The 27,380-nt window shown below is 38.3% G+C and overlaps 1 protein-coding gene across 1 annotated transcript in view; it reads left to right on the forward strand.

Annotated features, from left to right (window-relative positions):
* The window catches only part of TRHDE (thyrotropin releasing hormone degrading enzyme), a 217,114-nt gene that overhangs the window by 14,247 nt on the left and 175,487 nt on the right, over window positions 1-27,380 (forward strand). Inside the window, exon 3 of the mRNA XM_030259934.4 lies at window positions 23,918-24,044. Coding sequence (XP_030115794.4) covers window positions 23,918-24,044 — 127 coding nt within the window. The remainder of the gene's footprint in view (window positions 1-23,917; window positions 24,045-27,380) is intronic.

Here is a 27,380-nt window from a genome sequence, read left to right on the forward strand (position 1 = left end):
GTGACAGATACAGTATTTGTTGATGGAGGAGAGTGATGTGTGCTTTTATTTATTTGTAGACCAGTATCTTCTCCAGGGTTTAGGTAAATTTAATTTGTAGTTTTCTTACAGGAACGAGAAACTTAGCCTGTTTGTTTCCAGTTTTTATAACCAGCGGTGAGAAAATAGCCTCTTATTTTGGAGATTCACGCCCATTGCTGGTTCAAGCCTCCTTTTTGAGGACAGACAGTCAGGTGTTTGTAATGTTCACCTTTTAGGCTTGCCTTGACCTGTTGCTTTTGTGTTGGAAAACCTGCACAAATGCCACCTTAATTTTTGCCTTTGTCCCAGTATTTTTTGCAACCTGAAAGTTTATGGTATTTACCCCCATTTTTACTAGTAGAATACCTAGTCAATTGGATTTTCTTCTAAGGTACTGTAAGGTTGACAGAACTGTTTTGCCCTTCTGGTGGGGTGCTTTCACATTTTGGGTACCTTTTTTGGAAACTTTTTTTAATCGGGTGCTGGAATGAAATGAGATGCTGGAGAGCAGTGGTACAGAAAGTGACTTTGAGATCCTGGTCCATGGAAGTTGAACATAGGTCAGCAGTGCCCTGGCAGCCAGGAGGGCCAGCCCTGTCCTGGGGTGCATCAGGCACAGAATCTCCAGCCAGGCAAGGGAGGGGATTGTTCCGCTCTGCTCTTCACTGGGGCAGCCTCACCTCCAGTGCTGGGTGTAGGTTTGGGTGCCACAATATAAAAAAAATATATTAAACTATTCGAGAATGTCCAAAGAAGAGCCATGAGGATGGTAAAGGGCCTCGAGGGAAAGCCTAGTGAGGGGTGGCTGAGGTCACTTGGTCTGTTCAGCCTGGAGGAAACTGAGGAGATATCTCATTGTGTCTTTGACATTCTCATGATGGGAAGCAGAGGGGCAGGTACTGATCTCTTCACTCTTGTGACCAGTGACAGGACTCGAGGAAATGGCATGAAGCTGAGTCAGGGAGATTTAAGCTTGATATCAGGAAAAGGTTTTTCCTCCAGGCTGTGCTTGAACACTGGAACAGGCTCCCCAGGAAGTGGTCACAGCACCACACCTGTCAGAGTTCAAGAAGTCTTTGGACAATGCTTTCAGGCACATGGAGTGATTCTTGGAGATGGTGCTGTGCAGGACCAGGAGTTGGACTTGATGATCCTGATGGATCCCTTCCAACTCAGCATATTCTGTGAATCTGTAAATGTGCTTTTCCAGGGTCTAGCTTCTATGGCTTCACATGTCATTTCCTGCTATTCTCCAGGAGTGTTGTTTGCACAGGGCAAACTGCTGCATGGAAATAGTGAGGCTGATCAGCTGCCTTGTAGGCAGTGCTCTCATTCTCAAGCTATTCCAGCTCATAGTGGTTGCTGTGGCTGTCCAGCTGCTCAAGCTCATCACGTGGGCCCATCCCCTGGCACACCTCTCATGCGCTTGGGTGGGGACAGGTGCCAGAGAACAGCTCTGCTGGCCTGGTTCCATTGAATGGTACCCCGAGGAGATCCTCTGCTGCTCCTGCCTGGCAGCTTTCTGGCTGCTGCACGCTGTTGAGACCTAGCAAGAGCAGATAGAAATGAGAGCTGAGCGTGTTATCTTTGTATTTGGAACAGCATAATTTGAAAGCAGATTATGTTTCTCTTTGAAGGCTAAATGACCTAAAGTTTATTAAAAAAAAGTTATCCCACAGTGGATTATCATGAAGAATGTTTAGCAATGCATTTTGTTTCACAGCATGAAGTGGCGCTGTGTGGCAATGTGGGACAGAACAAGAAGATTAATATTTTATTTATTTGAAATGACTGGGTGGGTGAGAGGATAAGAAGCAAAAGGTAGTTATTAGCATTTACCTCTGGGGTACCCACAGTTTTTTCCCCTCTCGCCTCCTTTTCCCAAGCATGGTGATAGTTTGGTAGTCACAGCAGCTTGAAACCTCAATTAAGAGTTCTTATCTTCAGGATGGCAAGTAGCACCTCAGTTAATAAGGGTAAAAGGGAATAAAAGGTGTAGGAGGAAGAAGGGAAATTGATTCCTATAGAATAATTTCAAAGAAAGTATACCTACTGAATCATTTGCATACCACATGCGTTTCTTGTAGCTCTTCAATCCCCTGGCTAAATAAATCACAGGCCATTGTTGAACAATAAATAACATCATGCTGTGTTTTATTTTACTGAAAAGTGTTCCTATATGTTTGAAATTTGATAATGTTGTTGTAAGTTCATTGTTGCACTTTAAATACCACGGGGAAAAGGGAAAGTGATTTATATCTAATGAGAAAGTTTGATAGTTTTAGTTTTTTTGTCTGATAGTTGAATGTCTGTTTTTCAGGTAGAAGCCCAAATTTCCATTTGGGAATGTCAATGTGTGATAAGATGTTCTGCTTCATTCAAAGTCATATATATGAATGCATATGTATTCATAAATAGATTTTTGGCTACTGCTGCATCAGAGATGACATACTTTTTTTTTTTCCTTTCACGAGACTAAGTGAATAATTCTTCTCATTCTTCTCTCAATTTCTTACTGAAATTCTACTAACAGGATTTGGGGGATGAAAAGGGAATGATGCCCAAACTTGCTTTTATTCTCATGATGAGCCTTTGCTTTTTATTCCTTACCAATTCTGTATGTTTAAAATGTTAAATATGCAGCTCTCAAGTAAAAGAACAGAGTGATCACTGGGAATATCTGATTTATTTCAGTCCACAGTACTTTTACTATACAACCTTTCTTCAACAAGCACCAGCAGAGGTAGTAGTAGCATTCTGCCCTTCTTTGGAAGTCTCCTATCATGCCATGTTCAGGTTGTATTAGATCTTTATTGTGATCTCTTTTTATAACTGTAGAATGTGGAGTGGTGATTTGTAGTTGTGCTCTATTTAACTTGCTCTGGGGTTGTTGAATGTTTATTCTTGAGCCAAGACCATTAGATCTGAAGTGGAAATTTAGACAGTTAATAGAAGCCATTCTGAAATAGCATTGCAGTCACCTGCTGACCTTGATGATCACTTTAGAAAAAAAGCTTTAATAGGTGGAGAATTAGGAAATAGACTGTGTTAACTTTCCTACTTAAAAATGTTACATCTCTTGTGGACAGCATAGCAACAAGTATATTAAAGTTAATAGGCCCCAAAATATCAGAAAGATAAATCCCTTGGGAATATGTGTCTTTATGTAGAAAAAGGAAGGCTGAAACTTTTCCTTATGTCTCTGTATTTCTTGGCTTGTGATGATTCTCAGAAGACCTGTCATTCACAGTTTTTGAGGCAAGTACTGTATAGTTTGTCTGCCAAGTGAGCTTACATAACTTCTGCCCACAGGAGGCATACAGAGGAGATTGGGTGGTAGCTTAGTGTTAAGAACCTAGTGCAAACCGCTTCAAAACAGTGATGCGTAAAGCACAAAGAGGCTTGAGAAAGTGGAAGGGGATGAAGAAGGCCACCTCTCAGAAAACTTGTGAATCCTTGCTATGAAGCAACTTTGAAATGCTGAACTAGCTTGGAACATGAGAGCTGCTTGAGCAGCAGAAAAAGTTCAGCAAAAGCATAATTTAGGTATGGAAATGAACATCAGTAATTTGCATGGTTACAATAGGGTGTATTATAACATTTGTCTTTACTACAAAATACTTTGATGAATCACACATGACTAGGAATGATTATACTACCACGAAGTATTGTGAGGATAAAAAGGATCTCTGAATCATAGTGCAGCTGGTAGTGTAGAGTTGCCTGGCTTCACAGTTCTGTTATTCAGGGTTGATGGCTAAGGAGAAATATCCTGAATGCTGTTTTGTATGTACATTTGTGCCTTAGCAGCATTTGAAGGATTTGAATACATTTAATTATACATTCTGTTCCGTAACTCATCTCACCAGTACAATGACACCTTGCAGTACCTACATGAGGAAGTCCGGAGAAGAACAAAACTGATTTCCCAGCAGAATCTATTTGCTCTGAAAGATGCTTCCTCTCAAATGCAGACATGATTTACTGATGCTGGGATGTTTTCATTAAGTTGAGCTGTTGTTATAATTACAATTACAAGTTGAAGTGCTTTTCCATATTTTTAGAGTTCTGTCACCTGAACTTGGACAAGCTCTGCTTTATCTAACACCCTCTAACCACAGATTTTAATGTACTTTTCTTGCCTTTTTGGTGACTGCTTTGTGGCTTCTAGTCACTTCAGGCTCACCATCTTTCAGGTTCAGGGAATTGTGTGTTTTCCATTCAGAAGACTAAGTTCAAATAGTGCTGCTGAACTACGGTGCCGGTTTTTGGCTTCTTTTATCTACCTCTGTCGAGGTTGGGATTGAAGCTCTTGAGATGGTATTTTGCATTCAGGGTTAGATGTTTATTTTTTCTTTTCTATGTTACAGTCTCACAGGCAATGAGTTCTGCAGTAATTTGCTAACAAGGTACAAAATGGCTAACTATCTTTTGTTACAAGGTCTTTTAAGGCTAAACTATGCAACTAAGAAATGACACCTAAATTATTTTCACTTTTAACTCAGTAACTAATCACTCAAAGTCTGCAATGCGGACTTTTCTGTCCTATTACAGAATACCACCCAAACCCATGAAGAAGAAGGAAGAAGAAGGTCAAGAAGAAGAACCAGCCTCATCCCTAAAACCTCCATCTTGCTCCATATATATTACTATATTCTAAAACCTTAAACTCTTAGTTTTCCACCCTGTGATATTACGCACTTCTAATCAAATTACACTCCCGTAATCCCAGTGCTATCAATCAATTTTGGAAGCCCTCTCCACGGCCTCAGGTCAAATGCAGTGCTCTCCTGGGAAGTCAGTCTGTCAGCACAGAAAGTCTAAAATTCTCAACATCCCAGACTCCAACACCACATCATGTATTTTATCATTTTGAGTAAAGCAGCATAGCTGAAAACTGCTACTGAACAGACTTGTGTTGTTCCTCCCCCTTCCTTATACAACACTTTGCTGTATAATTTCTGTCAAGTCTAGTGATCTGTGGTTGGAACAGTGAGCCTGCAATTGTCCAATGGGAAACTAAAAAAAATTTTATGACCTTTTGACTGAACCATCTCACCCAATATGTGGATAGTCTATGGATCTAATTGGAAGGGAGAAGGAAATGCAGAGCTGTCCTTTTTAGTGATATGCTGTCATAGATGTAGAGAAAGAACAATATAAAACTGTATGAAAATATTTTGCCACTCTTGGTGATTTGTGGAGGTGTCATTGAGAAATATGACTAACCATAACACTCTAACTTTGTCAAACATCCCTCTAACCATGAGTATTTCCCATCCAGGCCGCTGTCATTATCGCCCAGATGGAGAAGTTAATGCTAGTGTTTGGTATGTGTAAATTACAGGCAAGATCATTCAGAAGAGTGAGATGTTACCGTTCCTCTGTGTATACCTCACCTTCCTGATTATTAAGAACCCGTTATCATTTATTTTCTGGAGTCTAGCTGTGTGGGTCACTATGTTGAAGGAAAAAGTCCTGTTATCCACAAGGAAGAGACACTGTTTAAAGGACCCACAGCCAGAGCTGGTCTTTGAGTCATGTTAATTTACACTGAGATATTTTTTCCCCCAGTATTTATTAAAAAAACACAACACACTTGAAGTAAAAGCAGATACAGAGGAAAATAATTTCCTATGTCCTACATGGTGACCAATTTAGAGAAGACAATCAGTGGAATATTACTCCTAAACTGTAGTTTGTCTGTGACACTGCTGAGTTGTACATGGGCCACTGGCTTAATAGCTGCCAAAGGACATGCTCTCTGTGAATGTGCATTATCTGAATTGGAACCTGTTGCACTTCACACTCTGACAATCAGTGGCAACAAGATCTGTATTTTACTTATATGTTTCATTTACTTAAATGCATTTATTCCACATTTTTATTGTCTTTTCTCTCTTTTCCCTGTAGTGATTAGTGACTGATTATACTCCATTTGCTGTGTACCAGTCCCGAGTCTATAGATAGTTTGGCTGTCCTTTTTCAGAACTCAAAAATACTTAATCTCTCTTTGCATGGGATTCACTTCCCATCTCCTTCTATTCTTATCACCGTTCTCTGTGCATTTTAAGTTCTACAGTGTCTATTTGAAACACTGAACAAGAGAGACGGGTGGTGTCACAACTGCCTACAATGCTCAAAGTTTATATGTTTGCGTTTGTTCTGTGGCCTAATAATTTTTTGGTTTTCTTTCCCTAATCAGTTGTAACTTTGTGTTTGCCTGTTGAATGTCTGTTGAGCACTGAGCTGACATTTTCAGAGAGCTGGGCACAGTGATTCCCAAGAATTCTCCCCTGAGCTATAGCTAATGTAGACTACTAATGTGCCTGCATAGCTAGGGTTATGTTTTTCTGTTTACATTTCTTTGCACTTACTGATGTTAAATTTCTTCCACTGTTTTACCAACCAGCCACTTACTGTCATGAGATTCACCTGCAGCATTTTGTTCCGAATGCCTGTTCTGAATAATTCTGTATAGACTGAATGCTTTTCTTCCTTATTTGTCCATATTGGTTCTGGACACATTCCAATGGGTCTGACAATGTTATCTCTGCTGGTGTGGCAGGGTTCATGACTGACAAGAAGATGCCAGTTGTGTGTTCTGTTTTGTGGCAAGGAACTTGTATGGAAGTTGACTAAAATGTCTTGCTGAAAAAGATGCTGATAGTGTAGTAATATATATGCCTAATCAGGTGAATAGAGAAGGTGGTTGTTGTTAGAAGTCATGGGTAGTTATGGTTGAGATCACTGCTATGTGAGAAGTCTGATAACATTAGCAGTGGCAGTTGTGCTGAGATTGACAAACATCTTCAACTCTTCTCAGCACATTTTAGCCAGTGTATCTGTTCAGGAGTATTCTGAATCCGTCTTTAGGTTCCATTAACTCTGTTGAACAGACTGCCATTGCCTGACAGCAGAGGTACAGATACCATCTTGTGTACAGACATGAACAGCATAGAGACCTTTGGGATCTGAAGTGCAACTGAAGTGTCTGCTTTGTCAAGCATCAGCTGTAGAGTTTTGACAGTAATTCTGTTTGAACAAATTTTCATTCCACTCTATTTCAAGAGGGATGTATTGTCTCTCATGACATTAAATACTTTGGTTTGGTGAGAAACAGGATTACAGCAATCCTGATTCATTTCTAACAAACCAATAATGACAAGTTCAGCTGGTGAGTTGATACTTGTCACTCGTATGCACATCACTGGTGAGATTCTAACACATAAAGGGTAAGTACCATAAGGCTAGGAAGATACTTTTCTTTATATTGTTATTTTTCCTGATTTTTATGGAATACTAGTAATGTAAAAATATAACAAGTTGAATGCAAAAAAAAAAAGTTAAAAAATATCATGGCTCTGGTATGTGGAAAATTGCTTTTCTTTTCTTTTTTTTTTTTGTTTTTTTTTTTTTTTTTTTTTTGTTTTTGTTTTTTTATTTGTTTCATTATTTGTTTAAATGTCCAAGGCTACAGTGACAGGAGTATAATTTCTGGTTTTAATGGGAAAGATATTAGAACTATGAGTGAAACATAATTCATTGTTTGAAAGTCGGTCTGTTCTAGAGAACTATCTCTGGTGAAGTATTTAACTGATCTTTATATACCTGGACAATGCCAAATATACAGCTTCTTTGGAAACACCAAAATGAAAAAAGTTGGACCTTCTGTACCTGAACTTTTAATCTGAAAGAGGTTGTCTGTGGCTTTGTACCATTTTCTGCTCATCAGCATTCAGCAACCCTGCAGGATAGAGGAAAAGTACAGAAGCATACGGAAAAGATAAAAGAAGACTGGGAGCAGAAAAGATAAATGACTTTGCCGTCAGTGCAGTATAATGAAAATCAAATCAGTGCTTGGCAACGCACAATTGGCTGGTATGGCTAACCCCAGACACTATTTTAAATAAGGTACATGCCTTTTGTATTTTATTCTTGTATTTATATAAAGAAAAATTACTTTGTTATTAGTTGATTGCAGCGGAAATAGATGTCCTGGTTCTGTAAAATCCTAAGAATGAGTATGACTTACGTGTTTAGTGCCTCTGTAATTATTTGCTTTACCTTGGCAACAACAAAATTCCATTACTGGCAAAGCCTGTTTCAACCAGTCTTACTTTTGGCAGGGTATATATTCATCTTAAAACTGTAAAGGAATTATTTGTTTGATAATGCATACAAAAGATATCTAGGAGTTAAAATGAGCTGCTTTAACTGCTGTTTTACTGCGCTCACCACTGCTCACAATCCTTGCTGGTCTGGCAGGCACTGGCTGGATAGGATTGTCTAGTGTGGCTCCTTTCTATAGACTCAGTATTGCTGAGCTGCCATCTTCCACCAGCTCTGTCAACACTCTTGGTGGTGATGACTCCCAGTGGGACCAGCTAACCATGCTCTATGATTTTATACCTTTGTATTGGTACTTTCTTCTTGAGTCCTTGATCTAATAATCTATCTCAATAATCTTTAAGTATGTAAGTTTCTGTACTGACAACAGTCTGTAACTGTTCTCCTTCAGGCTTCATTTCAACTCTCTTTCAGTAGTTATACAGCTAGGCAATACCAGAAATGGACCTTGGCGTGCAGGCAGCAGAACCTCTGGGTGGTGAAAGCAGAGCTACCACTTAGGGTTATAGACTGTAGTGGTGGCATCTACATGACCAAGTTACACTGCAATAGAAAGTAGTAGTACTAGAAAAAAAAAATTTGCAAAATTACCGATTTCATTTTATCAAAAGAAATAATAAAAGTGCATTTTCTGTTTTATTTCCAAATAAAATGTTTCAAGTTACTATGCATTAGCACAGTGCTGTACTGTTTGTGGTAAACTCACAAAGGAAACAGAATTCATTTGGGAATATGCCTACATTGGAATCAAAACACAAAAAGGAATCCACAACAACTTTGAAAGACTTCTGCAAACTTGCATTTTGTTCCCGATGGGTCTGACAATGTATTTTTAATGAAGTCTTGAACATCTGCAAACTGTTTGCAAGCTGGAATTTTCTTCTTGAATTCCACAGCTGACTGTGGAATCACAGGCTCTGTAATCACGGATGCTGTGTCTCCACAGTACCTATTTGCAGTATAGCAATATAATAATCATAATAATAGCAACAGTGAAATCCCTTTCCTCCCAGTTAAAATTCAGCATTCTAGATAGTGTTTCATAGTAGTATAATGTGCTATTGGCTGTTTATGATGACTCAAAATTACTGCAGTTGCCCTCCAACACCTTGTACAGCTGAAAATACATTTGTTTTCTAGGTTGATCTTCTCCAGCTTCTTCATTTCAGTATCTGGGAATCCACAGGTATAGAGGAAACTTCTGAACCAGGGCTCTCTCTTTTCAGGTTAGATTACAATCTACAAACCCGTTGGGAGCTCTGGTTTTGTGTCCACAGAATGAGCTTGATTTGTTGCTAACTCTTATTACAGGAGTTAAATGAGTCAGAAATGTTCACAGGGTGTTATTGTTTCATCCATTCCTTAACTTTCTAAATATTTGTGTTGATATTGATTGTTTTAGTTTTAAATCCTTGAATATGTTCATATGAATGCAGAGCAATGTACAGCTAGGAAAGCTGCTGTTATAGAAACTAGCAGGGCTAGGTAACATACCCACTGAGGTCTAGAAATACCACTCGTTTAATTGGAGAGACTGTGTAATTGTGGTAGTGCTGTGTTATGTGGACTAAATGCACTGCAGATCAGCTCTTAAAACATTGCAGTGTTCAGTGTAGACAAACCCTTAAATTTGTATTTGCTCTCTTATCTCAGTTTTTTTCTGAAGCTGCAGGACCAAAACGGCAGGAAGTGCTATCACATTTTTTTCTTGCTGTGCTTACTGGCTTTCTTATGTGTGCAGTCTTGTAAATTGATCTATTTCCATAATTCCCAAGCCTTCAGTGACCTAGGATTTGGAGTTTGTTCTCCAGTTTCCTGAATGTGATGAAGATGCTTTTGTTTTTATGAGCTCAGGGGCCACCACCTATTAAACTTTTTTTTTTTTTAACATTCATAGAGTTTTCAGGATGCCTATTGCCAAAGAGTCTGAAAGGCCTTTAGCCATCTCAGCACAAATGGCAGTAAAAATCAACATTCGAACAAGAGTAATTTCTCAGAGTCTTGAGCGTGCTTTGCAGAATGTGCATCAGTGAAACTTGGGTCAGAGAAGATCATTGGAGTGGCCTTGGCTGCTGCTTAAGGGTCTGCATTACAGTGTCCAGATACAGAAAATAATGGATATGAATTGTGGGGAATGATGGCTGTTCAGTTGACTTACAGCTTTTTCACAGGCCATACTTGACCCCATTCCTATGTTGGCATAAAATGAATGAAGCTCATCTGCTCTTTTTAGGGAGAGATGAGTAATTCCCAGTGGAGTACAGTGCAAGTACAAGCATGAGGATCGCTTAATGGGATCTAGAATGGAAAGTGGGATAGCATTGTCAGCAGAGCATCGTGTCACAGGTCATTTGCTGTGTTGCAAGTCAAGATTTATTAGCTCAGACATAACTGTGCCTCTGCCATACATGTGTCTCTGAGTGGTGCTGGATTTTAATGCACAGTGAGGCTGGTGTGCCTGCCAGCTCCTCCGTGCCGTGCTCTGCTGTTGAGAGGAGCTCGCCTCACAAGCAAGGTCAGTTCAAGTTGCTGAAGTTGCTCTCATCTCTGTGTCTTCTCCTTCTAAAGCTTACCATTTTATGAGCTCACCACTTAGAGGCCTGCAGTGATCTTGTGGTTAGTTTAGGTTTCTTTTTGTTGTGAGTGAATGAGACCCTTTCATTTTGTTAGGAAAAAAACAGAGGTGAAGTTTTCTAATAACTATTTAGTAGTCTGTGACTACTGACCTTTCTTATGTTTCTCATGAGCAAGCTGGGCAATGGTAAAATGCAGTAAAAGTAAGGAGACCTCTATGGATTTGTAAGCATAATGCTTGGGCTGGGTCGTATTTGGGAGACCCTGAAGTACAGCAGCTGAATTTGGCTGTCTCATAGCCTTAATCCCTTGGGTTTGGGTTAATGAGATTGACTGGTCCTTGAACCAGAGAACATTTTAAGCCTTGGCCTTCCATTTAAGCATGAGTAAGTCAGCACTGTGAGCATGCAGTCCAGCAGCAGTACTTCTCCGTGAGATTTCTTTCTTATTCCCTCATCTTTTTCTCCCCTTGCTCTGCGTTATAGAAAATGGCAGCTTTGAACACTCTCATGGAAAAAGTATGGTAGATATTTTAGAGGCAGTAGCTTCTACTTGAGAACTTTAGGCAAAACTGGCAGCAGAATATTAGTCAATGATATTTCTACAAATGTTTTTCATAGAAGGCTCTGGTATCACTTTCCTTCACTTTATAGACTGATCTGAAGACTCTCAAATTTTTATTAGTTTAATTTTCTGTCATGGTTTGACACGGGAAGAGAATTTTTTTTAGAAGGAAGAAGTCCATCCAGTCAGGGGTCAGGTTTAAATACTAACACTTAGGGTGACCAATTGAAGGTGGACACGCCTCTGAGAACACAGAAAGGTTAAAAGCGGAATTCCCAGGAGGACTCGTCCTTCTTTGGTTCCGGTCACCGCATGGTACGGACCTCCCCTGCCCAGCCCGGGCTGGGTGGGGGAGGGGAGCCATGCAGCCTGCAGAGGTAAGCCAGGGAGTGAAAGATCAGAACCAGCTGGGCCAGCTCCTGCGGATGGAAGGGTGGAGAACATCTGGGATGTTTTTGTTCCCCCTCCCCTAAGCTAGAGAGAAAAAAGATAGAGAGCTTGCAGACACCTGGGAGTTTGCTGGCAGAAGAGAAGGAGAAGGGGGGGAAAGATGCCCAGCATAGGAGAAGGGAGACAGAGTCCTGGGCTAAAATTGCAGCCATCCGGGGAGTCCGAGAATTTTAACCCTTTCCTGTAAAATAAAGGCTTTATAAAGTATTACTTCTCCTGAATTTAAAGAAAAAAGAGACAACCTGAAACCTCAGATGTTCAGAGAAGAAGGTTAGGGGGAGATGATAGAGTGGCTTTTAGCTAGACTCTACTTGTTTACCATAGACTGAACCACTCTTTCTTTCAAGAAGGACTGCATTTTAGGGAGATGCATTAGTGAGCCAAGAAACCTTCTTCAGCAACTACCAGTTTTAGAGTAGACAGAGAGAGCTGAGGAGGGTGTGAGGATGCCCCCCATTTTCAGAGAAGAAGAGAAGGCGATCTCTGTCTTTAGACCCTCAGCCCCAGGGGAAAATGGGGGGGACTCTAGTCCCGAATTGTGATACTGGACTGTTGTTCCTGGTAGTCCTTAGCAAAGCATCCTTAAAGGGGCCCTATAAGCAGTCTCTGTCCATGCACGGTGGTGAGAGCACTGTGACATGGAGAGGAGAGTGTCACACTGGCCGGTGTGTCTGGGCGGTGCCACGTGTGACATTGGAAACACAAGAGGTGGCAGTTGTGTTTCCTGAGAGTCTATGGTGCAAGGGGGACTCCTCTCTTCCCCGATGGACTCAGTATTGATTATATTGAAAGGTGAAAATTTGATTAAAGATCCAAATGAGTCTTGCTGGGGTTTAGTAGAGTTGGGTAGAGGGAGGAGAAATGTTTTAGAAAGTTTTCATTTCAAATTTTGTGTGGTTTTTTTCTTTCCTTTCTTTTCCTTTTATAGTAGTAGTAGTAGTAGTGTAATAAAGTTTTTTCCTTTGTTATTAAGTTTGTGCCTAGATCCTTTGGTCTGCTTTTGTTCTTAATAGTCTTTTCTGTGTGGCCTTAGTGATTCTTATGGAAATCAAATTTTCAAGCTCAGAGATTCCAGTTCTCACTGATACTTTGTTGCATGTATTAAGAGTACATGAACTGCAGGACAGATCTTGTCTTTCTTTCACTGTCCTGCCAACAGCACTCAACACCAGAAACTTTGGAGGAAAGGGCTATTTGATGTGATATTCTGATATGTTAAACTTAGAGGAGCCTTCCTTGCAGTGTCCCATTTTATCCTTTCTAGTGCTTTTATCCTATGGAAGCTTCCAAAAAATTTTGCATTTTTTGGTGTCCACTTGATTAAGTGCACGAATGCTGTTGTTGCCTGTACATTGTTGATCTTGCTGCAGTAATTGTTCATAATGATTGTTGATCTGCGGATCCTCCAGTTGTAGACACAGTTTATGCTGTGGGTAGAGATACGACAGGAGCAAATAAAGGCTGCCATTTTAAAGGTTTACTGTGCACTGTGCAGTCAGGGTATGTCTCATGAGAGGAGATACTATCTTAGACTCTAAGAAAGTGTTAAAAATAGAGAGACAAATGAAGCTGTTATATTGATGTGAATGTCAGCTGGAAGCAAAGCAAGGGAATTCTTCATCAGCTAGAAAAAAGAGAAAGAAGGACTGTTCAAACAATGATGATCTGCTCCACTGTCAGCAAAGAAACATATTTATGCAGTCCATTTTATTATGCTACTGAAGGAATTGAAGTAGTGTTGGTGGTAAAAATGTTTTTGTATTCCTATTTCCCTAATTGACATGCTATTTAAGACTTAAATCTTTAGTGTAAGTTCAGTTTTACCTGAGATATGCTTGATACCAGGTGTCAGAAAATTTTCTCTTCTTTCCATCTTCCCGTAATCCATTGGACCATGTTGTTGCTTTGTGCTAGTTACCGTCCTGGGAAAGGAGTTGCCTTGACTTTCTTGTAAGTAAGGGTTTCTTCTTGTAATTGATCCTGTCTTAAATACTCAATTTTAATATAGTGCTAACCAGCACATTGATATGAATGAAGAGGTCAGCTTCAGCAAATTATTTTGTTTTAGGAAACTCCTGTGATAGTCACTCAGATCTAGTTTAACCTCAGCTGCTTAGCTGACTGGCTGGCTGCTTGGATGTAAACCAGATGTGGTGTTTGAGCTGTGACTGATGAGAAAGCATTAGCAAGTTGACCTTTTCCATAGGCATGCAGAGGACATTGCTGATTAACTCACATCTTCCTGATAGAAAATATGTCTTGAGTAGTGCAAGTATTAAGGTGAGGAAAATAATTTGAATGATAAAATGTACAAAAATATTTTTTGTAATAATCCGAGCGTTTCGTATATTGGAAGGGATTTGATTAATAACCCTGTGGTTAAACATTTTATAGTACTTTAATTTAAACAGTTCACATTACATTAATGTGTATTTTGTAGACTAAAACCAGCACACTTCAGAGTCATTATGTTTACTTGCTTAAGTATGTGTCAGAGTACTTAAATTTTTCAGCTTCTTCTGTCCTACGGTGCAAAAACTTCACTTTGGTACTTACCTGTGTCTCTTGGCTAGAGGGTCAGGTTGTGAACCACTTTCTTTCTTGGCTGTGGCCTTCATCTTTCTCAACTGGGAGTCCTGACACAGGAATAATGTTCTAATTAATTCAGCCCTCTATTTTTTTTTTCTGTTTACAATTGTAATTTGCCTTTAAAGTGTTTTTCCTCTGTCGGTTTTCATGTTTTACACTGAGATTGGTGTTCTCAGAAGGGGGTTTAAATCCTTCCAGCTGGAGATGTTAATGATAGATAACTACCTCTCTCCTAATTTGCCCATAGTTTTGTCAGAGGCTTGTTGAGCAAAAGTGTTTGAATATTATTAGTGCATTTAGGTTTTATTTTTGGTTTTATTTTTATATTGTTCTGTCAATTTTGAGATTTAAAAAAAGATTTGAAATATTAGTTGAGAGTGAGAACCAGAGCTCTTAGGGAAGCTTTTTAGTGGGTTTTAGTGTGTCTTCATACAAAGACACACATACAAAAAGTTTGATTTCTTGATTCTCTGTTTCATGGTTTATGGTTTTTGTTTTCACTGGCCTAATTGCTTGTCTTTTTGCTCCTTTTAGCCTGACAGAGCTCTCACTGTTAAAATGGTTTTTACTCTTAATTGTGTAACCTGTTTTTGGTTGTGTTATGGCTTTTGTACCAGTCAGAGCACTAAGTTTCCATGTGCATGTTTTTCTCCCTCCTAAGGGCTAGGTAGGATTTTTCACAAAATCTCCAGTTTGAGTTAACACAGTGTGCAGACTTGTCTACAAAGTACTGTGTTTCCTCAATGCCAGCAAGTTCTAAAGGATACTTTAAAACGTAGCACCTTATAACTCTGATCTGTTTACCTTGCAAACAGTTTTTCTATTAAGTTTACATGTAGCTCACAAGATACTTTGCTGTGTTCCTCTTGCTTATTGCTGCTGTTATAAAGCGATGATTGAGTAAATGCTCTTGAGGTTACCGGTGAGCTGTGCTTCTGCTTTGCTTTTCTCGTCATTGTATTTTGTCAGTGGTTCCCTTTATTTACCACAGCTTTTTTTTTTTTTTTTTTTTTTCCCTAATACTGATCAGGATTAGTGCAAACATATGATGAGTATGGTGAAATGTATGTATACCAGACCTGGGTTTCCACTATGGTTGTGCAGAATTTATGTGGAACAGGAGAGTACTGACATGCCCTTGCATTCATCTTTGCTTTGTCATGTACAGTCTGTCTCTATCTCTTCCCATCTTTTTTTGTTATTCTCTGTACATCAGTAGCTCAGTACTATTTTGTGGGGGACCACTATGTTGACATCTCTGAAAGTAATTACTTTTAAGTGGACAATAAAATAACCTTTGCCTTTAAACAAACCTTAATAAGTCTCAGCATGGTAGCCATATGACAAAAGGTGTTGTGGGCATGGGATAGTTACTCTTAGACACAAGTTAATGTGGGGAACTTCAGTGTTCAGATTGCTTCTAAGTTTAGAAATTTTAGGGATAGGGGTCTACAGCTTGGAGTGAAGTTTAGGTTTGGTTTTTGAAAAACATGTTGTGACTGAGGAACCTAAAAACAGGATTTAATTTATTTTAAAATTTGTGATGGAAAAAGTGGTGTTTTTCAGAAAATGTATTTTGGGATTTGTAATTTGTTTTATGATGAAAAGATGATTCATCAGTTTGGAGAAGTCTTATTCAAGTTCTGTTTCTGGCTCTGTTTAAGACTTTTTCCTGATATTAAGCTCATCTTTCTGTAACTTTCATTTATACAATGAAGATGATAACAGTTAATTTTTCCTCATGTTTTTCTTACTCTTTGGACAGAAAGACTGACAATAACAAACATCTCTTAATTCTATTTATGTTGTTGGCGAAGCACAGGGGGATTGTGCTGTCATATTGACAGTCTCTAGGCAATGCCAAAATATAAATAAGCAGTTATGATTTTCATATTATCATTTCAAGTGGAATTATTCTAAGGTAACATCTGTGTGCTTGTGACAAAGCAGTCTCTAGCCAGATGAAATTTGGCATGCTATAGGGCTGCTGAACATTGTAGACCCCTTGTTAGCACTTTCTTTAAACTTGTGTACTTCTTAAATTCTTCTTTTTTAACCAAGAGTAGGTTAAATATTATTGATGAATGATGTGTGATATGAATACTTTGACTATAAAATAGGGAGTAAATAGTTCTTGAAATAAGAGAATTCAGTCCAATCCCAGGCCGACCAAAGGAAATCAAAATTGGTGTTAAGCATTGGGATATATCTACCACAGATACTTTTTTTCTGAAGGAAAAAGCAATTTTCACATCATCTTATCACTGGGGTTGTGATACAGAACTTTTATGTATAATAGGTAAAAAAAGGTAAATCTTTGTGCTTTGTTACTTGAAGCTATGTTGGTTTTTCACCAGCTACAAAGGACTGGAAGGAGCTTTAACCACTGTGAATCTCAACAATATAGACACTGAATTGCCTACAATAGCACTTCGGAAGAACTTGAACCTTGTTCGTAGGTTGAAGTTCTGTAATAATTTAAATTTATCTATAACCAGTCTGTCATGGTCCTCTCTTCTCTCCAGAAATGCTTTCTCATGCTGTTTTGAACTCGTGGTGGCCAGGTGAGTATGCTGGGCTACCTGGACACTATCCACCTGGCATAGTTAGCCGACTCATCTGGCTGGCATGTTCCTGTGAGGAGATGAAGAGGAGAGAGGAGATGAAGTCCAGTGCTGATGTAATAGAAGAGTTGAGCCCAAATGACTGAGTATGTGGTGGTGAGATTGTGGCAGTCTTAGTTGGCTGAAATGGCTATGAAATGGTGTCTGTAATTACATTGTTCTACATTAGTTGTTAACATGTTCACTTTCTGTCCCTGAGCCATTTCAACAAGATGATAGAGATTCTAAGTGCTCTAAATTAATCTTAATGGCACTGTGGTCAGTGGCATAGCCAGTATTTTATGCCAGCTGAGCACTGGTTGGATTTATATGTGACTGCAGCTCATTAACTTTCCAAAGTATTTTATAATCTCAAGTTAGAAATTGCAGCGTGTCTGCATGACAGTTTTGCCTCCTGGTAGAATATATTGTTGCACCTTTGGCTGGAGCAGTTGCATTTGTTTTAGTTCAGATGAGGAACTGATGAGGCAACAAGATGCTTGTCCCATGTAGTCATGTTTACTTAGAAATGGGCTGCGCAAAGCTATTCCCCCTCTTTCACAATTCTGAAAATACCTGGCAATCTTCTTGCTTAATATTTCTCATTTGCCCACTGTCACATGGAACTCCAAAAGTTTCTCTCACTTCTTTCTCCTATCAGGGTCATGCTACAAGTTTTTGTCCAGGAATATAAATTATTTCTGTTCCAAACCTCTTTACCTTGCCCTGCAACAATTAGGTCCCCCTAATGCTTGCATTAGATGTGTTCCCTGAGACATCTCTCTACCACTGTAATTCCTTCAGTGACCATTTATTTAATTTACACTTTATTTTTATTGATGGCTTCTCTTATTTTAACTAGTCTGTTAACAGAGTCTCGAATTAGGATTCCAAAACGATGTTTGCTTACTATAAAAAAAGAGTTCTATCCATTCTCTAGCGTAGGTGTTTCCTAAGAAAGTATCAGGTCAGTGAATGCTCATTGATTTCAGCTAACTCTAAGACAATTCTTCAAATTCTTAAACATGTTTTGTTTTATTTATATTCAAAAAAGACTCAGTGCAGTGCTGTCTGTGATTGCTCAGTTTGAAGTAAAATCTTGTAAAGGTGAGCTGTTCCTTGGTATTCAGTAAACACATTTCATTATCATGCAATCTTTTTTGAGTGTTGCCCATGATGAGTAATGAATAGGAGATTGAAATAAGGCATTCTTCTAGAATGTCACATCTAACTATGTTCACTACAGCAGAATTGATATTTTAATACAGCTACCTCTCTCTCCCTCCTTTATTTATCAATGCTGTAAAATTTATTGCATTTGCACTACGCAAAACTTGCAGAGGTATGTGCATGCACATATGAAACAATTCATGCACATTCTTAGTGGAACCTGGCCTGTAGCTTGTTTGTGTGCGCAGTGAACTGATATTTATTTTGAATTTATCACATTAAAAACCCCATTTGAGATACAATATTGGTTGCAGAAGTGATCCAGGGAGTTCACAGCCGAGGCTGTTGGATCCAGATATATGTCTGCTGTATTAAATGTATGATGTGACCATATCTTTATCTCTGTAACAATAGTAAAAACAATATCTATGCCTAAAATAGTCAGTGAGCAAAATAATTATAAAAGATTTCAGATTATCAAGTAAATTGAAGCATTTAAGTACAGAGGCAGTGCATGTGTTTTTTAGCTGAGTGTCACTGCTGAAGTTGCTGCAGATGAAATAAAGAGCAAAACACTATTAGTCTCTCTTTATAAAATTTGTTAAGTGTCATTCTGTTGAAATGTTAGGACCTTCTATAACATGTAAAGGTATGTTTGAGGTTAAACACGTACTTAAAATTAAACTAAGACATAAGCCCTTCCTGAACTGAGATTTTAAAATCATTTTAAGATCCTAAATGTACCAGTGCTGGACTGAGCCTGTGGGTATAGTCACACAGAGAACAGGAGCTTGTCTGGAGGGGCCTCCCAAGAGCAGTGCTTTATGTGGAGTCTGCTGGCTTTGAGGAAGGGATTAAAGAACAGACATTATTCCCAGGATGGCTTTGCTGACACCAGTTGATGAGCAGAAACATCTGTTTCATAATGGGAAAGCACTCCTAGCTCCTTTAAAACACCTGACAAAGTTACTTTTAATTCTGTTTGAAGTAGGGGGGAGGGATAAGTATCCTTAATTGTGAATTGGATTCCTGTGTTGATACAAGGTTATGCAATGCATGCTTGCCTGAGAAAACAAGATTTGTGGTTATCACCAGACCTACGCTCAATTTCCATACCCTCATTTGTTCTGTCTGTTCAGACTTAAGTACATGTAGCAAAATTATTTAAAGACAAGAGAAAGGAGAAGGGGACACCTATATATTAGCAAAACAGGTATATGCCGGCTTTGGAACATTAGCCATGTTTGCTTGGAGAGATACTGTAATAGCAGGAAGCTAAATGAGAGCAAGGCTCAAGTCTCTTTTGCTTCCACATGCCTATGTGATGTGACAGCATTCAGGGATGGGAAAAGACTCTCCATGTGGGTACCTTTGGGAGTAGTTTTGTATGATGAGATGGTTGGCAATATTTGTCATATCAGATGGCATCATCCAGGAGTTAGGATTATACATGCCTCTTCTCCCCTTGTCAGTCTCAAAGCTGACCTTGTATGTGATTCTGTGACAGAGATACAGCAGTAGCTACCCCTGTGTAAATCCTGCATCAGGTTGTTTTCAAGATTCAGAGAGCTTTTTTCTTTACAGCACATGAAATAGAAATATGAGTCCTGCTTCTCATGATTTGAACTATCGGTGGCCATGACCAAAGCACAGCCCTTTATTTAAAGAACTTTTTTTTTCTTTTTTTTTTTCTTGCTGTGCAACTGATTAACAAGGACTGCTCGAGTGGTGATCTAAAAACATGGCCTGTATACATGGCAGATGCTGTTGGTGAAGGTTGCCTTGGTAGAAGTGTCCCCAGCCCAGAGGCATGCTTCAGGCATGCGACCTTCTTCCTGTAACATCCTGATTTCTGCCTGGTTGTCAAATTCCTTAATTCCCTGGGAAAACAGGTTGGCAGGCTTGTGGCAAATGTTTTTAGTATCTTCTAATGCCAGAGGAAGAACATTGTGCAGTTCCTTTTGTGAATTCATGTAGGGGAGAAGGTTGGAGCATAGTCTTTTTGCAATTAGACACATGTAAATCATGGATTTTTCTTTTTTATTGCTGTGATCAAAATGCTTGTGATAGGAAGGAGACAATCAGTTTGATTCCATTTGAGGGAGAAATGAGAGGGCTGGATTTTTCTTCTCTGTAGTCAAAACTCATGTTGAAAAATTGGTAGTGGTTGCAAATGTAGATGTAAGGGAGCTAAGAAAAACCCTCAGAATTTAGGTTAACTGTATGAACTTTGTTATATTTGTAGGTATTATTGCAGTGTCATTACGAATATGATTCCTCATAACATTTTTCTGATATTTTTCAATGAACTGTACTGCATCAGAACACCAGCAGTGTGCTGTTTGTATACCTGTTGTCCAAACAGAACCTACCTTTTTAATTACCAAATGTGGAAGGTGCTTGGTGCAGGCTGTTAAGCGATCACAAGGATGAATGCCTGCTTTGAATTCCCTCCCTGCCACTGCCACCAGAGTTGTTGTGGGATGCCAAGTAAATCACAGAAACTGACAAAGTCTCATTTAGTCATTAATCATGTATTACTGATTTAGTGAATGCCCAAACTAAGGCACCTGTGGCCAAAACTTTTATTAAGTGTTCACTGCTGCAGTAAGATATAATGGAAACAGTGCTATAAGTATGTGCAATAAAACTGTTAAATAGACTTGACGCTGAGATGTGTCAAGATAGGCACCCAGAATTACTCTTGGTCTCTCTTTGGACTCCACTTTCTTACATGAAAAAGATAATCTAACCTAATCTTGCAAAGATTATGAAAAAGAGCATTAATAATATCTGCAGGGCAGTAGGTGCCATTGTTGCATTACGCACTTACGCTAGAAACCTGTTTGTCTTTTGTAGGAGGACATGTACTGCTTTTAGTTATATATTTAGGCCGACTCTGCACTGCAGAAAACTTTTTTTTTCTCTTATTTAAGTTACTGTAAAATTAAATTTTTAGCACAGCATTCAAATAGCCTGTGGAAAAGTATATAATAGAGCATTATTGTTCAGTCCAATGCAGTTTTAAAGTAACACTACCTACCTGCCTTTTGAAACGAAAGTAGTAAACAAACAAATTACTCTAAACAAATCTCATGTCTTAATCTTCATTCTGTTTTACTTAAGTTCCTCTTTGGAGCAGAGTATAAAAAATTTATTACTTTTGACTGAGAATCTTCTTATAAACTAAGAAAATAATATAGTCCCCATTTGATGGATTTGGAAGTAAGATACGGTCAAAATAAGCCCAAACACATTAAAAAAAACAAAAAAACAGCGTGTGAAAATTAGGGGCTTCAGTTTCAAACTTATAGGTGCCGGCCTTCAGACTGAGCTCTGGACCAAACTCCTCGTGTTATGAATGGCACTAATGTGACCAGAATGTGTCATCCAAAGCAGCTAGCCAGGTAAGGTAGGTGGTGTCTTAGACTGTCCCCTGTGGCAGCCCTCTGCTAACCAAGAGGGAATTTCTGAGGCCGAGGTAGGTCTGTAGTGCTGTGTCCAAGGTTCTCCATATATTTCAACCCAGTGGTTGCTGGGTGAAAGGCAGAAGCAAGACCCAGTGTTTGAAGATGATTGACTGATTTGACAATATCGGTTGCCCCAAAGCCCTTGAGAGACCTGGGCAATGGTGTGGGTAGTTTCTGAACTGTGTTCCAGCTTACAGGTGACCATGGTGTGAGCCGTGGAGGCCTGGCAGTCCAGAGCTGTTCTGGGCTGGCAGAGTGGAACACAGGAATACTTTATGGGCAAAATAAAACTACATTCAGCATTAGGCAGGAGACAAATGACAGGTTTGCAGCATTGCAGCTTTTGTACCTTGGCTCCGTCTCAGACACTATTAAATGCCTTTTCTATGTTTGCCAGGAGACATTCATTGTAATGCAATAAGTTGAACCTTGATTTTTCTTCTATTTGCTTATTATTTTCTTCCCTTCTGTTGTCCTCTTTCTTATTATGGACAGATTTGGCCACTGTCAAATTGAATGATTTTTTGCATACTTGGTTGACTCCTTTTTTTCCCTAATTTGCTGATACAGTCAACTGTGCCAGTAAAGCAATTATGCAAAATTGTGTATAAAGGTTTAATGATACAAAACAGTGTTCATCACAAATCTAATTGTGATTCTTAATGTCCTTCTATAAACCCTGTGGGTAATACATATTTTGTTAAAACCTATTTATTTAAGTAAATAGTATTTAAGTTTAGTAGATAAAGGAACTTTTTAACGTACATGTTACTGTTAACTTTGAAAGGAAGCAATACATAAAAATTGCTATTTGGAGGAGTTCAGCTAATGATCTATGTGCTTTCAGGTAGTGATTATAAGAAGTCTGCTTTATTACATATCTCCTCAGGTTACACCATTACCTGTTTTACATTATGAATGATAGCTATGTATGATTGATTGTGCACCAAGTCTAATACAACACAAAGATTAAATATGAAGATGGACATTGTAATGAAGCAAATAATATGTTTCCATACTGAAACTCAAGAGACAGTGGGTTAAAAGAGAATTGACAGGTACACTGTACTTTTGTTTGATATTTGGTTTCCACTTGGATAACTGAACTGTTTCAGGAAAAGAGCAGTAAAGCAATACTTGGTAATACTTTCACTGAAGCCAAAAATCCCATTGCCTTTTCTTAATCCAGAATAGAGCATTTAGAAACATTCCAAAGCTGATATTTCTCCTTCATGTATGCATTGATACTTTCTGATTTCTGCACTACTGCTTTCCTCAGAACCCTGGCTGGGATTTAATCCTACCACAGAAAGTACTGTCGAGTCAGATATTATTATAAGGATTGACATTTAGTGGAGTCTCATTTACATCAGGTCGTTATGAACTGTGGGGAGAAACCTTCTGCTACAGTCACCAGAGACAAAGCACATGCTACTTCCATCAGGCAGGGTATGAGGAAAGAGAACAAAAAGTGGTTCTCCTTTCTATGCCCTTCTTGGATAGCAGTTGTAGGCTCTATGTCATCTTTGCATGAGGGAAGTGCTACAGCCTGTAAGGACAGGGAAGAGGTAATAACCTGGCAGTGCTTTCTGCTAGCTCCCTAATCAGGGTCACACTTGGATGCTGAATTATGAAGATGAGTTCTGTTCACTCAGTTCACTCTACGTATTGAAATGTGTGAGCTGTGTTACACTGAACAGAGCAGTCTGTGGCTTATACAAACAGCTTTAATTTATTGTTTTCTGAAAACAGAGGCCTGAAGGAGTCATGGAGGTTTCAGGAATTTTAATTGTTTGTGTACATGAATGAGCTTAGAAATGGTTGTTTTTGCAGTCTTCCCATAGCTCATCAAGGGTAACGGTGTCACTGCCAGAGAAGAGAAAAGAGAAAGATTATTTTTTTTCTCCACAGTCTACTAATATTTTCAGGGCTTGATATAATGTGTCTTTAACAAACCATGAACTTCTTTCCTACTGAGTCACTGCATCCTGCCTACATTCAGTGTAGGCAGAGAACCATTATACTAATCCGCTCTTCCATCATATCTCTAACAAACACATGTATTTTCTTCGAATATTTATTTTGATACAAGGAGTGCAAGTTTTTTATTTGGCGACACAAATAAGCAGGAGATTGTAGCGTCTGAACTTTGTAACTTTAATTTTGGTAGCTCTGGTTTTCAACTATGATGTGACTTGACAAATGTATGACAATCATATTTGGCTTTAAGGGAATAATCCTGCCACCTCATAGCAACCTTAGAGTAATTCATTCACCTCTTGTGTTAGAATAGGTTTAAAGGCAGATGCTGAAACTGGACTTTTGCTTTTTTTTTTTTTTTAACAGGTACGGTTATATGCAAGGCCTGATGCAATCCGAAGAGGATCAGGGGACTATGCTCTAAATATTACAAGGAGACTCATTGAGTTTTATGAAGATTATTTTAAAGTGCCCTATTCCCTGCCAAAATTGGGTAAGATTTCCCAAAGAATGTGAAAGTAATCTAGAAATGAGGAATTAAGTCAGCTATTCTAAAGGAATGTAATGTATTGGATTTCAAGTTAAATGTTTGGGTTAATTTAGGAGGATTAATAAGTAAGAAATTTTTCCTTGTAGAGGAAGGGAAGCCAAACTATGCTTTCTCCAATCTGGAACTGAAAGGAGCAGGAAGCAGTCAGTATTTACATTTGTTAGACATTGGGTAGAGAACTTGAGACCTTTCACTGATAAGTGGGCTGAGTTTTTCTTTGGTTTTTCGATGTTGTCAGTTTTGGTCCTTACTCCTATGAGATAACCACTGGGAGATATTTGTTCTGTAATACTTGTACCTTGGTGCCTCAGCCTTAAATGGCGAGCAGAAGTAAAAATAATTGTGGAAGCTGACAACTTGTGGCAGTGCAAGACTGTGGGCTTATTTCTTTATTTTTTGATTTTATGGCTCATGTGGCTTATTAATGATGATTAGTAGACAAGCTTATTGTCCTGTTGTTTATTGAAAAAAAATGCTCTAAATTAGTTTTACTGTGACCTAAATGTAAACCCCATAAATTTCTATTATTTTTTAAAAAGAGTTTCTTCTCATCCTCCCTTTCACCACAATCAGTTGGTCTCCTACTCATTTAAATACTTTCCACAGTATTATTACGCCCCCCTCCTTTGGAGCATGTTTGATAAAGATTCAGAAAAGCCTGTTGCTCAGCAGCAAGAAGAGAGCATTTATTTGCTCAGAAGTGTTGGAGTTGGAACCACAGGTGATCCTCCCAGGAAGCCAGGATTTATTTCATTAAATCCCTTGTCTGCTGAGTAGGTTTATTGGACTTACAGCTAATGGTGTAGGAGATAGATAATGTAATTGATATTTCTAGATTAGTATATTGCATGAATATTTTTATAAGTATGTTGTGACATTTATTTCTTGGTGTCTTGTAATAACAGGTTACAGGCAGTGTTCTTCTAGAGAAATATGCAGATGGGTTGAACAAGCATATGGCATATTTAAGTGTACACAAACTTTCTTTGTATACTTTCGCTGTATGTCTTCAAGTGTGTTAATAATGTTTTGTAAAGGAAGTTCTAGGCTTACAGGGCCAAAGGTTTAGAGGGGGAAAATATAACCAAGAAATTGTTGAAAAAATGAACATAGAATGGTTTTGGTTGTAAGGGATCTTAAAGATAATCTAAACATCCAAACATCATTACTTCAGGTAGTTTATTGAGCATGCCAGCTGGCAGCAGTGCCAGTAACTGTATCTGCTTCAGAGTATCTTTCAAAATTGTAACATATTGTCTTTAAACCCAACATGCTATATCCATTGTCATTGTGCTGTGGCATATCTTTTAAAAATATCTAATTGTAAGTGAATATATTCCACTTTGAATCTTTTTGGAACAGAATGGGAAGAATAGTCACAAGTAAAGTTGTATTATTTCATCAAATATTTGCAGTAAATTTTTTTATAAAAAATTCTACATTAAGATTTTGCCTATTCAGTAGTGGTACAAGAAAATAATTTTTTATAATATGGTAAGGTTGAATTTATTTAATGTAAATATAGGAAGAAAAATTTCTAAACTCAATGATGTAAATACTTTTAAGAATTTTATTTGCATATTAATACAGGTATATTTGTTCCAGTTCATCAAAACACTAATTGCTATATTTAAGCATGTGGTGGTGTCTTTAACCTGAAAGAATGCTGCATTTTTATTTTTGCTTTAAACTTGAAAAAAAAATTCAAAGATTAGAAGGTTAGGGACAGAAGTCTGATGGGTGAATAGAAGGACTAAAAAGGCTAATAATGTAATCTGTCTATGACAGGGATTTTGCAGTAGTATTGAAGAATTTCCCAAATGAAAAAAAAAAAAAAAAAACCAAACCAGTATGTGCATCAGGTAGATGTGTTGATACTGAAAATGCGCCTGGGCTCTCCAAAAACTTAGGAGTCATCTGCTTTAGTGCTGTCAACACTGCAAAGGATTGAGTACTTTATTACGGTTTTAAGAAAAATGAGCATGTTTTCTTCAGCGGGGCATTTCAGAAGTCTTTAATTTCACTTCTAAATGTGAAAGTGGGAGTGAAAAATGAAGAATGTACTTTGGAAAGCTTTTTAATGTCAACAGTTTTATAGAAACTGTTCTGTTTCAAACAGATTTATTTTTAAAAATTGTTTCGTGTATTTTGCAGTTCTAACAAGAGGAAACTTAACCAAATGTAATTATTTTTGTTGAAAGCACAGTTTATGTTTACAAAATAATTTTGTTGAAAACTCCATTGACTATGGAGGTGCTGTACTGGCTATTGAGTGAGACATTTTTAGTGTCAGTGGTGTCTGTGGGGCTGTCTGTGTGTTAGAGTTGGAACTGTAGGTGATTCTCCGTAGACAAGGGACCTGCCACCCTTGGCAAAGCACTTGGTCATCTATGTGGTCATCCATTTGAGCTTTCTGTATGGTAGGAGTATCTGAGGACATTTAGGCTGTATCAGAAAGATCTGTATTCATTTGTTCACTTCTGAGTCAGAAGTTTCCAAGGCATTTGAAACTAGTGCTCCTTACTTGTGCTTATAATACATCAGCCAGTGTTCTCTACAGGAACCAATTCCTCCTGTTGCACTTGACTACCTGACTGGTGGTGACCAGGCTTTCTTGCTGGGCTTACATGTAATCAGATGGCTAAGATTTTTTACATCTTATATAGTCTGTACTTCTGTGTGAATGCACTGGAGAAGTAGATTTGTTTTCCAATTGATGTGAATTCTGGTAATGAATATGAATTGGGAATTTCTCTAACTGGAATGAACAATTTCCACAGTTAAAAGTTCTACTTGGCATGTAGCTTTCTTTTCCTACTCTCCAGTTCATACTCTAAACTGGAAGGTGCTTGTGTAAGGTTTCAAACCAATTAATTTCATTTATGAAAAATAAATAATGTATTTTAAACAAAACCTAGATTTTCCCAAGACTATAGTACAGTACTATCATTGTAAACATTGGTTAAAGTGGTGGGTAGATAAACCATGGCATTTTATTTAATTTAAAAGGACATGCAGAAGGGTTTTAAATTATATTCTTATGGCTAGTGAATACAAAATATTTCTGTATTTATGTAACATAGTTATTTTTAATCCTGTTTGGACTGCACAAATAAACTGCTTTGTATGCATAGAGCTTTTTCTTACGAGGGTCTTTGAGACTGGAAAGGTCTTGAATTTTTCCCCCTGAAACCTTGACCAGCTGCTGTTTTGATGTGCACAGAGCTTAAAAAATTAAAAAGAAAAAAAAAACAACAGAAAAACCACCTTAAAAGAGAG

This window comes from Taeniopygia guttata, chromosome 1A (genome assembly GCF_048771995.1).
Source record: "Taeniopygia guttata chromosome 1A, bTaeGut7.mat, whole genome shotgun sequence".
NCBI classification, from domain to species: domain Eukaryota; kingdom Metazoa; phylum Chordata; class Aves; order Passeriformes; family Estrildidae; genus Taeniopygia; species Taeniopygia guttata.